This window comes from Pseudophryne corroboree, chromosome 1, assembly GCF_028390025.1.
Source record: "Pseudophryne corroboree isolate aPseCor3 chromosome 1, aPseCor3.hap2, whole genome shotgun sequence".
Lineage (NCBI taxonomy): Eukaryota > Metazoa > Chordata > Amphibia > Anura > Myobatrachidae > Pseudophryne > Pseudophryne corroboree.
Window position 1 is genome coordinate 1,138,071,920 of NC_086444.1, and position 14,426 is coordinate 1,138,086,345.

At 43.8% G+C, this 14,426-nt stretch overlaps 1 protein-coding gene across 8 annotated transcripts in view; it reads right to left on the reverse strand.

Annotated features, from left to right (window-relative positions):
- Positions 1 to 14,426, reverse strand: part of ABLIM2 (actin binding LIM protein family member 2) — a 342,851-nt gene that overhangs the window by 137,905 nt on the left and 190,520 nt on the right. For all 8 annotated transcript variants that reach the window (XM_063924017.1, XM_063924051.1, XM_063924068.1 and 5 more), the window contains exons 5-7: positions 12,894 to 13,020; positions 4,584 to 4,677; positions 2,472 to 2,559 (exon numbers count right to left, since the gene is read on the reverse strand). In XM_063924017.1, coding sequence (XP_063780087.1) covers positions 2,472 to 2,559; positions 4,584 to 4,677; positions 12,894 to 13,020 — 309 coding nt within the window. The remainder of the gene's footprint in view (positions 1 to 2,471; positions 2,560 to 4,583; positions 4,678 to 12,893; positions 13,021 to 14,426) is intronic.

Here is a 14,426-nt window from a genome sequence, read left to right on the forward strand (position 1 = left end):
GTGTGTATATACTTTTTTGGATATTTTCCATCCTCCTATCTGATGGATCTTTAAGTGCGGCCGTCTCAGGAGAGGGTAACGCCACTTGTTTAGATAAGCGTGTTAGCGCCTTGTCCACCCTAGGAGGTGTTTCCCAGCGCTCCCTAACCTCTGGCGGGAAAGGGTATAATGCCAATAATTTCTTTGAAATTATCAGCTTTTTATCAGGGGCAACCCACGCTTCATTACACACGTCATTTAGTTCTTCTGATTCAGGAAAAACTATAGGTAGTTTTTTCATACCCCACATAATACCCTGTTTAGTGGTACCTGTAGTATCAGCTAAATGTAACGCCTCCTTCATTGCCAAAATCATATAACGTGTGGCCCTACTGGAAAATACGGTTGATTCGTCACCGTCACCACTGGAGTCATCGCCTGTGTCTGGGTCTGTGTCGACCGACTGAGGCAAAGGGCGTTTCACAGCCCCTGACGGTGTTTGAGTCGCCTGGACAGGCACTAATTGATTGTCCGGCCGTCTCATGTCGTCAAACGACTGCTTTAGCGTGTTGACACTATCCCGTAGTTCCATAAATAAAGGCATCCATTCTGGTGTCGACCCCCTAGGAGGTGACATCCCCATATTTGGCAATTGCTCCGCCTCCACACCAATATCGTCCTCATACATGTCGACACACACGTACCGACACACAGCAGACACACAGGGAATGCTCCTAATGAAGACAGGACCCACTAGCCCTTTGGGGAGACAGAGGGAGAGTTTGCCAGCACACACCAAAAGCGCTATATATATATCAGGGATAGCCTTATAATAAGTGCTCCCCTATAGCTGCTTTGTTATATAAAAATATCGCCATAAATTTGCCCCCCCTCTCTGTTTTACCCTGTTTCTGTAGTGCAGTGCAGGGGAGAGACCTGGGAGCCGTCCTGACCAGCGGAGCTGTGAGAGGAAATGGCGCCGTGTGCTGAGGAGATAGGCCCCGCCCCTTTTCCGGCGGGCTCGTCTCCCGCTATTTTGAGAAATCAGGCAGGGGTTAAATATCTCCATATAGCCTCTAGGGCTATATGTGAGGTATTTTTAGCCTTTATAGGTACTCATTTTGCCTCCCAGGGCGCCCCCCTCCCAGCGCCCTGCACCCTCAGTGACTGCCGTGTGAAGTGTGCTGAGAGGAAAATGGCGCACAGCTGCAGTGCTGTGCGCTACCTTTAGAAGACTGCAGGAGTCTTCAGCCGCCGATTCTGGACCTCTTCTGTCTTCAGCATCTGCAAGGGGGCCGGCGGCGCGGCTCCGGTGACCATCCAGGCTGTACCTGTGATCGTCCCTCTGGAGCTTGATGTCCAGTAGCCAAGAAGCCAATCCATCCTGCACGCAGGTGAGTTGACTCCTTCTCCCCTCAGTCCCTCGCTGCAGTGATCCTGTTGCCAGCAGGAATCACTGTAACATAAAAAACCTAGCTAAACTTTCTCTAAGCAGCTCTTTAGGAGAGCCACCTAGATTGCACCCTTCTCGGCCGGGCACAAAAATCTAACTGGAGTCTGGAGGAGGGTCATAGGGGGAGGAGCCAGTGCACACCACCTGATCGGAAAGCTTTACTTTTTGTGCCCTGTCTCCTGCGGAGCCGCTATTCCCCATGGTCCTTTCAGGAACCCCAGCATCCACTAGGACGATAGAGAAATTTAGCACATCTACGATCAGTTACTCTGACATGTGGAGGGGGCATCCAGCACAGGGCTAGTCCACCCCGCATGTCAGGCCATACCCCCCTACCCGCCGCGCTCTGGGTCGCAGCGGCCGCGTGTGACGTCACGCAGTTGCCGCGGCTCGCCCCCGCATCGGTCCGGACATGCCTGCGTTGTTTGGATCGCGCCCCACCAACGGAGTTCCAACGCCGTTGGCACGCCCCCTCCCACCTCGCGACCGCCTCTGCCCGTCAATCAGGCAGAGGTGATCGCAGCCCTGAGACTCCCCAAAGGACTTCAGACTGCGTAGTGTCAGGGGTGAGGTGTAATGTAATCCATAACTGCCAAGCAGAGAAGTTGGTACCTAGTAGTCATACACAAAGATGATTAAGAAATGTTATGCAATTGGCAATGCTAATATCCTGTGTAGTATGGAGTATGCGTTGTCCCGGTATATGTTAAGACACTGTAATTCAGGAACAATACAGTTCCCATTACTCTTATAAATAAAACAAGTGCCACTGAACTTCATCAACAGCAAGGGCTGAGGGTCTAACCCGCAGGGTAGGAGGGGCTGCAGCTGCTTTTCCAGCTCAGCAACTAGGTGACACATGAGGTAACATTCTGGTGCTACAAAATGAAAGTCTATCCAGGGGAAGCTCTATGAGCTGGAATTACTGAGTGGTACTGCATCGTGCTGTGCACCAGGTAAGCGATAGATGGCGCTATTCTTCCTGGCAACAATATAACTGACTTAATGATAATTTCAGATACATCGGCAGAACGATCACCTTGCAGGTACATCTCCTCGCCCTCGGCAAACATCTGGCTGCACCGGACACATCGCGCGCAGGTTGGGTGATAATGCTTTTCTCCAGCCTGCGGGAAATCATTAAGATTTAGCAACATGAATTTAGTACTATTTGAAAGTATAGGGACATTCCACCATATAGATCTTTTACAGAGGTTTTCTATTGCATTATGGTGGAAATACAGTATTTACACTATTCAGATTCAACATTGTTCTACAGTGGAAAGTTCTAAGCATGGCAGGTCTTAATGATAAAAGCTGGCTGCGTGCTGGGCTCTCTTGTAATACACAAGTCAGAACATACGAGTGGCTGTGAAGCTCATAACGTAATTCAGAGTTGATCGCAGCAGGAAATTTGTTAGCAGTTGGGCAAAACCATGTGCATTGCGGGGGGGGGGGGGGGGGGGGGGCAGATGTAACATGTGCAGAGAGAGTTAGATTTGGGTGGGGTGTGTTCAATCTGAAATCTAAATAGCGGTGTATAAATAAAGCAGCCATTATTTACCATGCACAGAAACAACATAACCCACCCAAATCTAACTCTCTCTGCACATGTTATATCTGCCCCCCCCCCTGCACTGCACATGGTTTTGCCCAACTGCTAACAAATTTGCTGCTGCGATCAACTCTGAATTACCCCCATAGTTCAGTGCAAATTTACTTGCTAAAGCTGGATAATGTTTGAGACTAGCAAATGTGTCCCAAAAAGTATTTGCAAGTGCTATATTTCAAACAAATTGCTTACAGATGAAAATGTTTTGTTTTTCTGTACTTTCTTGTGGTTAATGATTGTAACAACACTCTATAGGGGTGAATTTATTGTATACGCACCCCCTTACAAGTGACTATACAAATAGGTGCCCAACGGAGCAATTCAATTGTTTCTCCGTTTGGGTGCCCATTAGTATCGACACGCCTGAAAGCACCGGGTTTAGCTGCATTACAGTGATTAGGGCGCCCAAACCACAGACTTTGCACACATTTCTTCTTGCACCTCAGGTGGCAGAGGAAATGTCTCCCCCAACAATTGAATAAGGTACAACCAGTTCTACTCTACATACAGTATGAGTTGCGTTCAGCTCAGAGTACTGTCATACCGCTTTCACATCGCATCAGTAAAGCCCCTTTCACATCTCCAATGCCGGATCCCACCCGGGAATTAGAAACAGGTCCTTCCCGGGTGGGAACCGGCATTGGTGCCTAATCGCTGGCTTCCCGACCCGGCAATTTGCCGGGTTGGCTGCCATAGCGGCGGGGGGCGGAGCCAACAGTGGGGGCGGAGGCAGTGCTGGGAGATGAGCTCATCTCCACGCCGCCTCTCCCTATGTAGTAAACATTTACGCTGCCACTGACCCGGTATTCAGCCCCGGAATAATCCCTCTTTACCCAGGTTGAATTACCAAGTCAGGCGACCCGGGAATTCTCCAAGGCCCATTTCACATCGCACACTGACCTGTGTTGACTCAGCAATATGCCGAGTCGATACCGGGTTATTTTTGCGATGTGAAAGGTGTTATTGCCGGGCTGTTGCCGGTTCGACTTGGGTCGAGGTTCAGTGTGAAAGCACCAAAGTGAATATTCCTGGTCGAGCAACCCGGCATTTCAACCGGGGTTAAAAGAAGGGTTAAACACGTGTCGGACCCGAGTCGTTCTGCAGTGTGAAATCTCTGACCTGGGATATTCAACCCGGGTCTCAGAAAAAGGTGCTGATTGGCTCAGAACAGTCCCCAGACCCTCCTTTTATTTCCTTTGAAACCTCATCAATGTGAGACAGAAAAGTCCATCTTAAATTACAGTGTCTAACATGGGTGACCCGGGTTCAGTGTGAAAGGCACCAACCCGGGAATAACCTGGGAATAACCGAGGTTGAAACTGCAATGTGAAAGGGTCTGAGCCTGCTCGGACCTGGGTTCAAAAGCCGTGTCCGGCTTGGGTTTGCGATCTGAAAGCGGTATCAGTGTACCACAGAAGGAGAGCAGTGCCGTCTCTATATAGTCTTTTACAGCAGAAAATCAAACAAACAATTTCCAAAAAAGCCTATTAGCAGCTGGGCAGTGGGTCCCATTATAACATCTAGTATATTGGTATTTACCTCTAGCACTCTGCCTGTGATGAACTTCTCACAGTGATCACATTTTATGCCAAATTTAGCGTGATAATCCATTTCACAATAAGGAATCCCATCTCTGCAAGAAACACAATACATCAGTAGTAATACAATGGAATACTGCAATCTACAACCTCTACCAGGGCTCTTACATGTCTGATGAGATTTATTTTATTATTATATTATCTCTTATTTATATGGCGCTACAAAGTCTCCACAGCGCCATACAAGGGAGTAACCTAAAAACATTTGGAGACTGTAAACAATTCCCAAGCAAGAATGATGAACATACAGTATAAATAACCTACAATTTAGCAAAATAATATAAAGAGGATTTCTGGGGAAAAGCATGAGGAATAAGCAAATCAATTTACATACAGGTCGGTGTTACTTTATCTATATTTTACTATTATTTGAAGGCTGGCATGCTTTAGTCGCGGGTACACTTTAAATGACGTGACCGGTCTCTGTATTTACATGGCAGTGAGAATTTGTTCACATATTGAGATGTAGAGCGGGATGTACTGAAGTCCGAGTTTGCCGGCTTTTGCGTGATGCTGGCCGAACTCGGACGTTTTTTTTAAAGGGGCAATCAAGTGCATGGCATGGTTTAGCCTTGCACATAATTGCCCCTTTAAAGAAAGGTCAGAGTTTAGCCGGCATTCGGCGCGGCCGCCGAACTAGGACCTCATTACATCCCGACCACAGACACAAGTAACTGAAATGCTGTTTTCTTCTCACAATCAGAACTTGAAATAATTATACTCTAAAGGTGGGTACACACTGATAGATATATCTGTGGATGGATCGGGCAATGTGTTGAGCATACACACTGCCCGATCTGTCGGGGACTGACGTCATGACCTGGGCGGGCGTGTACACACGCCGGCCCAGTTCCGCTGTCCATCATTGCCGGCTGCAACAGCATATGTACGGGCGGTCGGCCGACCGCTATACACACACAGCGACGCAGCAATATATCGGTAGATATATTGGCCGTCGGCTGTGCTGCGGGTCCGACGCGATATGTCTGTGAACGACGGAGTTCACAGACATATTGCCCGTACACACTGGCCGACGGACACGCGATATAACGGCCTTTCAAGAGACCGGTCGATATATCGCCCAGTGTGTACCCACCTTTAGGTGTAAATTTACTAAGATGGGAGTTCTATTTAAGATGGGATGTTGCCCATAGCAACCAATCAGATTCCAGGTATTATCTTCTAGAAGGTGCTAGATAAATGAGAAGTAGAATCTGGTTGGTTGTTATGGGCAACATCCCATCTTAAATAGAACTCCGATCTTAGTAAATTTACCCCTAATTGTCTGTATGGTTTGGTAATAATAATGAGATTACCATTTCAAAAGCAGCTAATAAATTTGCAAGTACAATCTAGCACTCTTTGCGGAGTCAGTAATGACACTCACACATACTGTAGAAGTATACTGAAATGTTTGACACTCAAAATAAAGGTAGACCCCATGAAGCTTTACTCTCATACAGTGAGGGCTGTTCAAGCAGTATAGGGAGGCAAGCCCTAAAAGAAATAATAAGCTATGGAAACATACCAAATGTGATAGTGGGGGGAGATGAATCAAGTCTTGGAGAGACCAATCAGCTTTTAACTGCCATGTTACAGACGGTTTGAAAAATGATAGGACGTGATTGGTTTTATCACTCTCCGAAGCTTGGTACATCTCCCCCAGTATGTTACGTTTTATGTACAGCACACACCATGAACTTGCTCAGCAGGATGCATGCTAGACCCTCTAAAAATATCTGCCACTGTGAATGCACTGCACGTCACTGGCTTATAAATCACCCCATCCCTGTCCTGTAACAGTCAGACACTAGAGATGCTCAAACTATTCAAAGCAGTTCCAAATCCCATTGCCCTGGCCCAGCTCAGCACATTCATGGTAAAAGCAATCTTGTAGATACTGACCTTTGTTTTAGGCTGGACCGCCAGAGTGTGAGTTTTATAGAAGCTAAGATGTTAACTAGAGTAGGTCGGAGTTAAAAAAGTTAAAAGAAACTTCAAAAAGTTGCATGTATATATTGCTTAATAAGTTTAAAATGGCTTCATCTTAAAGTTTTTTTTCTAATTAGAGTAAAAACATTAATGTGTTTTATTTCAAATTTGAGATCACCTTTTCCATGTTACAGTATACGTGAATATACTGTACAATGGCCCTCATTCCGAGTTAGCAAAATTAATCAACACCCAAGGCGCAAATACACTTGTGCAGCTTATTGAGCAAATGAGGGCCACCTAACCCTCGTATGTAACAACAGTAAACGAAAAAAAACTCAAATAATAGCGCTCAGTGTGGTTTCATAAAAAATAACTGAAAAAATACTTATAGTCCATATATATATTAGGAGTCCAATCCCAAGGTAATTCCTCCTGTAGTTATCTAGGGGCGATCAGATCTTCCGCTCCATGCGATGTATCAACAACATATGTGAACAAAAATAAAAATATGCATCATGGTGTAGTACGTCTTTAAATGCTGAATGCACACAATGCAACCCAGAAATCAACTTTCAAAGAAGATGGATGGCGTACCCCACTCACAGTTATTAAGACTGTTCTTCACACATAAAGGTATCTTTAAATCCACCCAATGATTATAAGTAAGGCATATAGTGCAGTGCGTACCATTACTCACTCAAAATGGAGTGCGAATCCTCACGTAGCGGTTTCTTTATATCAGGCTCCAAGAATATCACCAGGAGTGAAATACTTTAAAAACACTTTAATAACATAAAATACAAACAGTGGACCTTTACACAGAAATGGTTCAAGGCAGACAGTGAAAATGCTGATAAGGCCGCCGGCCGAAAACAGCGCTAATCAGCAAGATGATATGACCACAAATCCAACCTCAATAAACCAAGTCGTGCAGGAACCACCTGTAAGCACTCTTCCAACGCGTTTCTCCCCGCAAATGGGGCTTTTTCAAGGATCAAGAGTGCTATACTGACGTAAATATTTATAAGAACAAATCGGAAATTGAAAGGAAACAGCTGATTCCGAATACTGGTTACAGTTGCTATGGTAACACGTTTCCACGTGTACCCAGCATACTGTGCAAATCTAAATTGACTACATTAGTTTCCGTTCTCATCGCGGGCGGACACTTCCGCCCTCACTGATGCAACTTCCTGTCCGCGTCTCCATGGTTACCGCCCTCACTCGCGAACAGACATGTGTCCTGGCGTGCCCTCAGCGTCACATTGCTGATGGACATTTCCGCCCACACATGGCTGCCCTTCCTATGTTGGGACATAAACCCTAACTCCACTATCCTACGAATAAATAAGGGACTCGTCATATCTCTATACAACCCCAAAGGTTAAAAAATCTTAAAACATCATACAGATGCATCACTATAATGCACTAACGTGCACATTTAAAAAGGACTCCTTATCATATAGCCATGGTGACCTGCATAAATCCCGGACTCATAAAGCTGTCTTCCTATGTACTTGGCAGCTCATGTTTATATTGCTGTTACCAAAGCAACATTTCAAAAAGGAAAAGAATAATTAATAGATAGGTGAAAAATATATTGAATCTAGTTTTAACCATATGAGATCTTTATGGGACATACCTATATATAATAAAAAATGAATATAGTGAATGAATGAATGAATGAATGAAAAAATTAAAAAATTATGTAAGTTCAAAAAAGAAGAAAGACGCCTTGTTAACTTGAGATTGGATTTGGGCAACTGTAACAACTTATAAAAACCATCTGAGTTCAAACTCATGATTAAGACCTCCCGGTGCAAGTGTTTGCAAGTTAAAAATCCACTTCATTTCGCTTTTTGCTAGTCTACTATCCCTGTCATTGTTCCTCCACTGCACTTTGGTTAATTCAATACCACAAAATGAAACAATATGATCTGTTGAACAATTATGGACCTCTTTAAAATGAAGTGAAAAGGGATGAGTAACTAACCCCTTCCGTATATTACGTAGATGCTCTGCCCAACGTATTTTCAGTGTCCTGCTGGTTTTCCCTATATATAATTTGTTGCATGAACACTGTATCACGTAAACTGTGTATTTGCTATTACACGTAATAAATTGTTGAATCTTAAATTCCTTATCATTCCATAGGAATACATTCAATTTTCTATTTTTAGATGGACAACTCCTACACATTGCACAGTCGCCACACCTATGGAATCCCTGATTCCTCACTATACCTCCTAAGGGTCTCTCAACATATGCACTGGATGTTAATTTGTCCCTCAAATTTGGTGCTCTTTTGTATATAAATTTAGGTTTTTCAGGCAACATGGAGGACAGAGCTGGATCTTTCTTTAGAAGATGCCAGTTTCTTTGAAATACGTTTTCTATATGTTTATGGTACCCATTGAACTGTGTAACAAAAGCCAGATTATGAACCTTTTCTATTGAGGGTTCTTTTGCTTTGGTTATCAGCAAAGTCTCCCTGTCCACAGCTGCTATTTTTTCTAAGGATTCCTGAAGACGTAGGGGTTTGTATCCTCTTTGTTCAAATCTTTTTTTCATGGTAAGTGCCTCTGTAGTAAATTTATCTTTTTCCAAACAATTACGCCTAAGGCGCGTAAATTGTCCCTCAGGCACATTTTTCAACCATATAGGTAAGTGATTGCTTTGAGTGCTGATATAGGTATTTGAGTCTGTCGGTTTGATATAAACCGTAGACTCAACCTTATTGTCAACAACATATAAACAGAGGTCCAGAAAATTCACCTCAGAGGTGCTATGTTTGAAAGTTAAAACAATCCCCAAGTCATTGGTATTCAAATAACGACAAAAATTCTCCAAAGAAACCAAATCCCCTCTCCAAATAAAGAGTACATCATCTATGTACCGCCACCACTGGACCAGGCTCGACCCCCAACCATGCCCACCCCAAACTGAGGTGTCCTCCCATCTGGACATAAAGAGGTTTGCATAGCTGGGGGCGAACTTGGTCCCCATGGCGGTACCGACCTCCTGATTATAATACTCACCATTAAAATTAAAATAATTATTTTGCAAAATAAAAGATATGCCCCGAAGAATGAATTCTTGATGGCTTTCTTGTAATTCTGTGTTTATCAGGCTAGTTTTAACCGCCTCTAGACCATCTGAATGTTTAATGATCGTGTATAACGAAGTGACATCCCCTGTCACCAACCACATGTCACTTTCCCATTTCACCTCCTTTAATTTATTAAGCACATCCCGTGTGTCTTTTAGATATGAGCGACCTTTAGTTACCAAAGGCTGTAACTGAAAATCAATATAATGTGACATATTGGCAGTAATTGAATTCGTACCCGCTATAAAAAAAGATTTGAACAAAGAGGATACAAACCCCTACGTCTTCAGGAATCCTTAGAAAAAATAGCAGCTGTGGACAGGGAGACTTTGCTGATAACCAAAGCAAAAGAACCCTCAATAGAAAAGGTTCATAATCTGGCTTTTGTTACACAGTTCAATGGGTACCATAAACATATAGAAAACGTATTTCAAAGAAACTGGCATCTTCTAAAGAAAGATCCAGCTCTGTCCTCCATGTTGCCTGAAAAACCTAAATTTATATACAAAAGAGCACCAAATTTGAGGGACAAATTAACATCCAGTGCATATGTTGAGAGACCCTTAGGAGGTATAGTGAGGAATCAGGGATTCCATAGGTGTGGCGACTGTGCAATGTGTAGGAGTTGTCCATCTAAAAATAGAAAATTGAATGCATTCCTATGGAATGATAAGGAATTTAAGATTCAACAATTTATTACGTGTAATAGCAAATACACAGTTTACGTGATACAGTGTTCATGCAACAAATTATATATAGGGAAAACCAGCAGGACACTGAAAATACGTTGGGCAGAGCATCTACGTAATATACGGAAGGGGTTAGTTACTCATCCCTTTTCACTTCATTTTAAAGAGGTCCATAATTGTTCAACAGATCATATTGTTTCATTTTGTGGTATTGAATTAACCAAAGTGCAGTGGAGGAACAATGACAGGGATAGTAGACTAGCAAAAAGCGAAATGAAGTGGATTTTTAACTTGCAAACACTTGCACCGGGAGGTCTTAATCATGAGTTTGAACTCAGATGGTTTTTATAAGTTGTTACAGTTGCCCAAATCCAATCTCAAGTTAACAAGGCATCTTTCTTCTTTTTTGAACTTACATAATTTTTTCATTTTTTCATTCATTCATTCATTCATTCATTCACTATATTCATTTTTTATTATATATAGGTATGTCCCATAAAGATCTCATATGGTTAAAACTAGATTCAATATATTTTTCACCTATCTATTAATTATTATTTTCCTTTTTGAAATGTTGCTTTGGTAACAGCAATATAAACATGAGCTGCCAAGTACATAGGAAGACAGCTTTATGAGTGCGGGATTTATGCAGGTCACCATGGCTATATGATAAGGAGTCCTTTTTAAATGTGCACGTTAGTGCATTATAGTGATGCATCTGTATGATGTTTTAAGATTTTTTAACCTTTGGGGTTGTATAGAGATATGACGAGTCCCTTATTTATTCGTAGGATAGTGGAGTTAGGGTTTATGTCCCAACATAGGAAGGGCAGCCATGTGTGGGCGGAAATGTCCGTCAGCAATGTGACGCTGAGGGCACGCCAGGACACATGTCTGTTCGCGAGTGAGGGCGGTAACCATGGAGACGCGGACAGGAAGTTGCATCAGTGAGGGCGGAAGTGTCCGCCCGCGATGAGAACGGAAACTAATGTAGTCAATTTAGATTTGCACAGTATGCTGGGTACACGTGGAAACGTGTTACCATAGCAACTGTAACCAGTATTCGGAATCAGCTGTTTCCTTTCAATTTCCGGTTTGTTCTTATAAATATTTACGTCAGTATAGCACTCTTGATCCTTGAAAAAGCCCCATTTGCGGGGAGAAACGCATTGGATGAGTGCTTACAGGTGGTTCCTGCACGACTTGGTTTATTGAGGTTGGATTTGTGGTCATATCATCTTGCTGATTAGCGCTGTTTTCGGCCGGCGGCCTTATCAGCATTTTCACTGTCTGCCTTGAACCATTTCTGTGTAAAGGTCCACTGTTTGTATTTTATGTTATTAAAGTGTTTTTAAAGTATTTCACTCCTGGTGATATTCTTGGAGCCTGATATAAAGAAACCGCTACGTGAGGATTCACACTCCATTTTGAGTGAGTAATGGTACGCACTGCACTATATGCCTTACTTATAATCATTGGGTGGATTTAAAGATACCTTTATGTGTGAAGAACAGTCTTAATAACTGTGAGTGGGGTACGCCATCCATCTTCTTTGAAAGTTGATTTCTGGGTTGCATTGTGTGCATTCAGCATTTAAAGACGTACTACACCATGATGCATATTTTTATTTTTGTTCACATATGTTGTTGATACATCGCATGGAGCGGAAGATCTGATCGCCCCTAGATAACTACAGGAGGAATTACCTTGGGATTGGACTCCTAATATATATATGGACTATAAGTATTTTTTCAGTTATTTTTTATGAAACCACACTGAGCGCTATTATTTGAGTTTTTTTTCGTTTACTTTATTTTTAGTTTACCCTCATTCCGAGTTGTTTGCTCGCTAGCTGCTTTTAGCAGCAGTGCAAATTCTAAGCCGCCGCCCTCTGGGAGTGTATCTTAGCTTAGAAGAAGTGCGAACGAAAGATTCGCAGCGCTGCTACAAAAAAAGATTGTGCAGTTTCTGAGTAGCTCCAGACTTACTCCTAGCTTGCGATCACTTCAGACTGTTTAGTTCCTGTTTTGACGTCACGAACACGCCCTGCGTTCGGGCAGCCACGCCTGCGTTTCCCCAGGCATGCCCGCGTTTGTATCTGGCACGCCTGCATTTTTACACACACTCCCCAAAAACGGTCAGTTACCTCCCAGAAACACCCACTTCCTGTCGATCACTCTGCGGCCAGCAGTGCGACTGAAAAGCGTCGCTAGACCTTGTGTGAAACCGCATCGGCTGTTGTGAAAGTATGTTGTGCGTGCGCATTGCGCCGCATACGCATGCGCAGAAGTGCCGTTTTTTTGCCTGATCGCTGCGCAGCGACCGAAAACAGCTAGCGAACAACTCGGAATGACCACCAATGTAACCATTTCTGCTTAGATAGGTTTGAACACGGTAGAATCTGTTTCCCTTGCTGTAATATTTGACAAAAAGTTTTCAAATTGTTCCAACCCCATTCTGCGACATGTACCAAGCACCAGTATGTAGATCCTGTACCTCCTGTTATTGGGCCACTTACTTGCTAATATACTCTGCCTTCAAATGGACGCCACAGATTTTGCATTTGAAACAGTCCAAGTGCCAGTGTTTCTCCAGTGCCACCAACGACTGGCCATTTTTTATTTCCAAACCACAGCCACCGCAGTCTGGAAATGATGACAAATATCACGTTATCCGACTGTGGAACCGAAGAGCCATTAACTTGACTATGAATTCAGTTATGATGTCACGATTTATGTCACAGCTAATGGACTGATCTATACACATTGTTCTACCTCCCACATATCAGCGCTTACAGCATTTTACAGTCTCTGAGACAGATGTACTAAGCCTTGGAGGGTGATAAAGTGGAAAAGAGATAAACTACCAACCAATCAGCTCTTAACTGTCATTTATCAAACACAGTAACATGCAGTTAGTAGCTGATTGGCTGGTAGTTTATCTCTTTCCACTTTATCACTCTCCTAGGCTTAGTACATCTGTCCATCTGTCTTAAAATGGTCTCCTATTTATTCAACAGAGACTTACTGCAGGCAACAGAGGATCTAACGATTGGAGAACCAAAGGCTGCTCACATGTATTGTTTACTGGGGTGTGGTTCATTAGGTCGACAGTAAAAAAAAAGGTCGACAGTCTGTAGCTCGACCTCAAACGGTCGACATGGACGTGGTCGGCAGGGTCAAAAGGTCGTCATGGATGGTAAAGTATGAAAAAGTAGATTTTTTTTTTACACTGTCGACCATATGCATGTCTATCATTGTCATGTTGACCTTTTGAAACTGTCAACCTTATGCACTGTCTACCTTTTACATGACCACGTTGACATAATGCGTGTGACCAGCCTTGTTAATTACAGGCTATCCAAAGTCTCCTCCCTGGGAAAGAGACAAAAAGTCAACACACCCAGCCCATTACTGAGCTTGTTGGTGGATGATGTCCAGGGCCGGATTAAGGGAGGGGCAACAGGGGCGGTTGTACCGGGGCCCTAACACACGGCTGTTTGAAGCGGAGTAGACCTCCTCTAGCGTCTCAGCTGTACATTAACAGCGGCCGTCGAGGAGGTCCTCCGTCTACAGTCAGTCTTGTGGATAGTGTAGTGAAATCCAGCGAGACACTGACCTTGAGCCGCCCACATCTGTTGCTCCGGCGGCGCTGTCCTGTCCAGGAAGTGAAAGAGAGTGAGGATGTGAGTGCATGTGCCGGGTGGGGGATGCTCAGGGGTGTTTGCCCGCAAATTTTAGTAGTGGGGGCCCCCACAACTTTGTTTCCCCTTGGCCCCCACCAGATTAATCCGGCCCTGATGCTGTCAGAAGATCACTGCAGGTGTAGGCGGTCACTAGTAGGCCCAATCATGTCGGAGATGATCTGACAATGAGGGGCCAGCTGAAGATGTCAGGAGAACAATACTAAATATTGGCAGATGGTTCCGTTATTTGTGGGGTATGTATATACTGTAACAGTGCGTGTCTCCATGTAATATTTATGGTACTGTAGCTGCTGAGCAGAGTATAGAAACTTCCCCTTTCTGTACATAAGCTGCCCTATGTACATC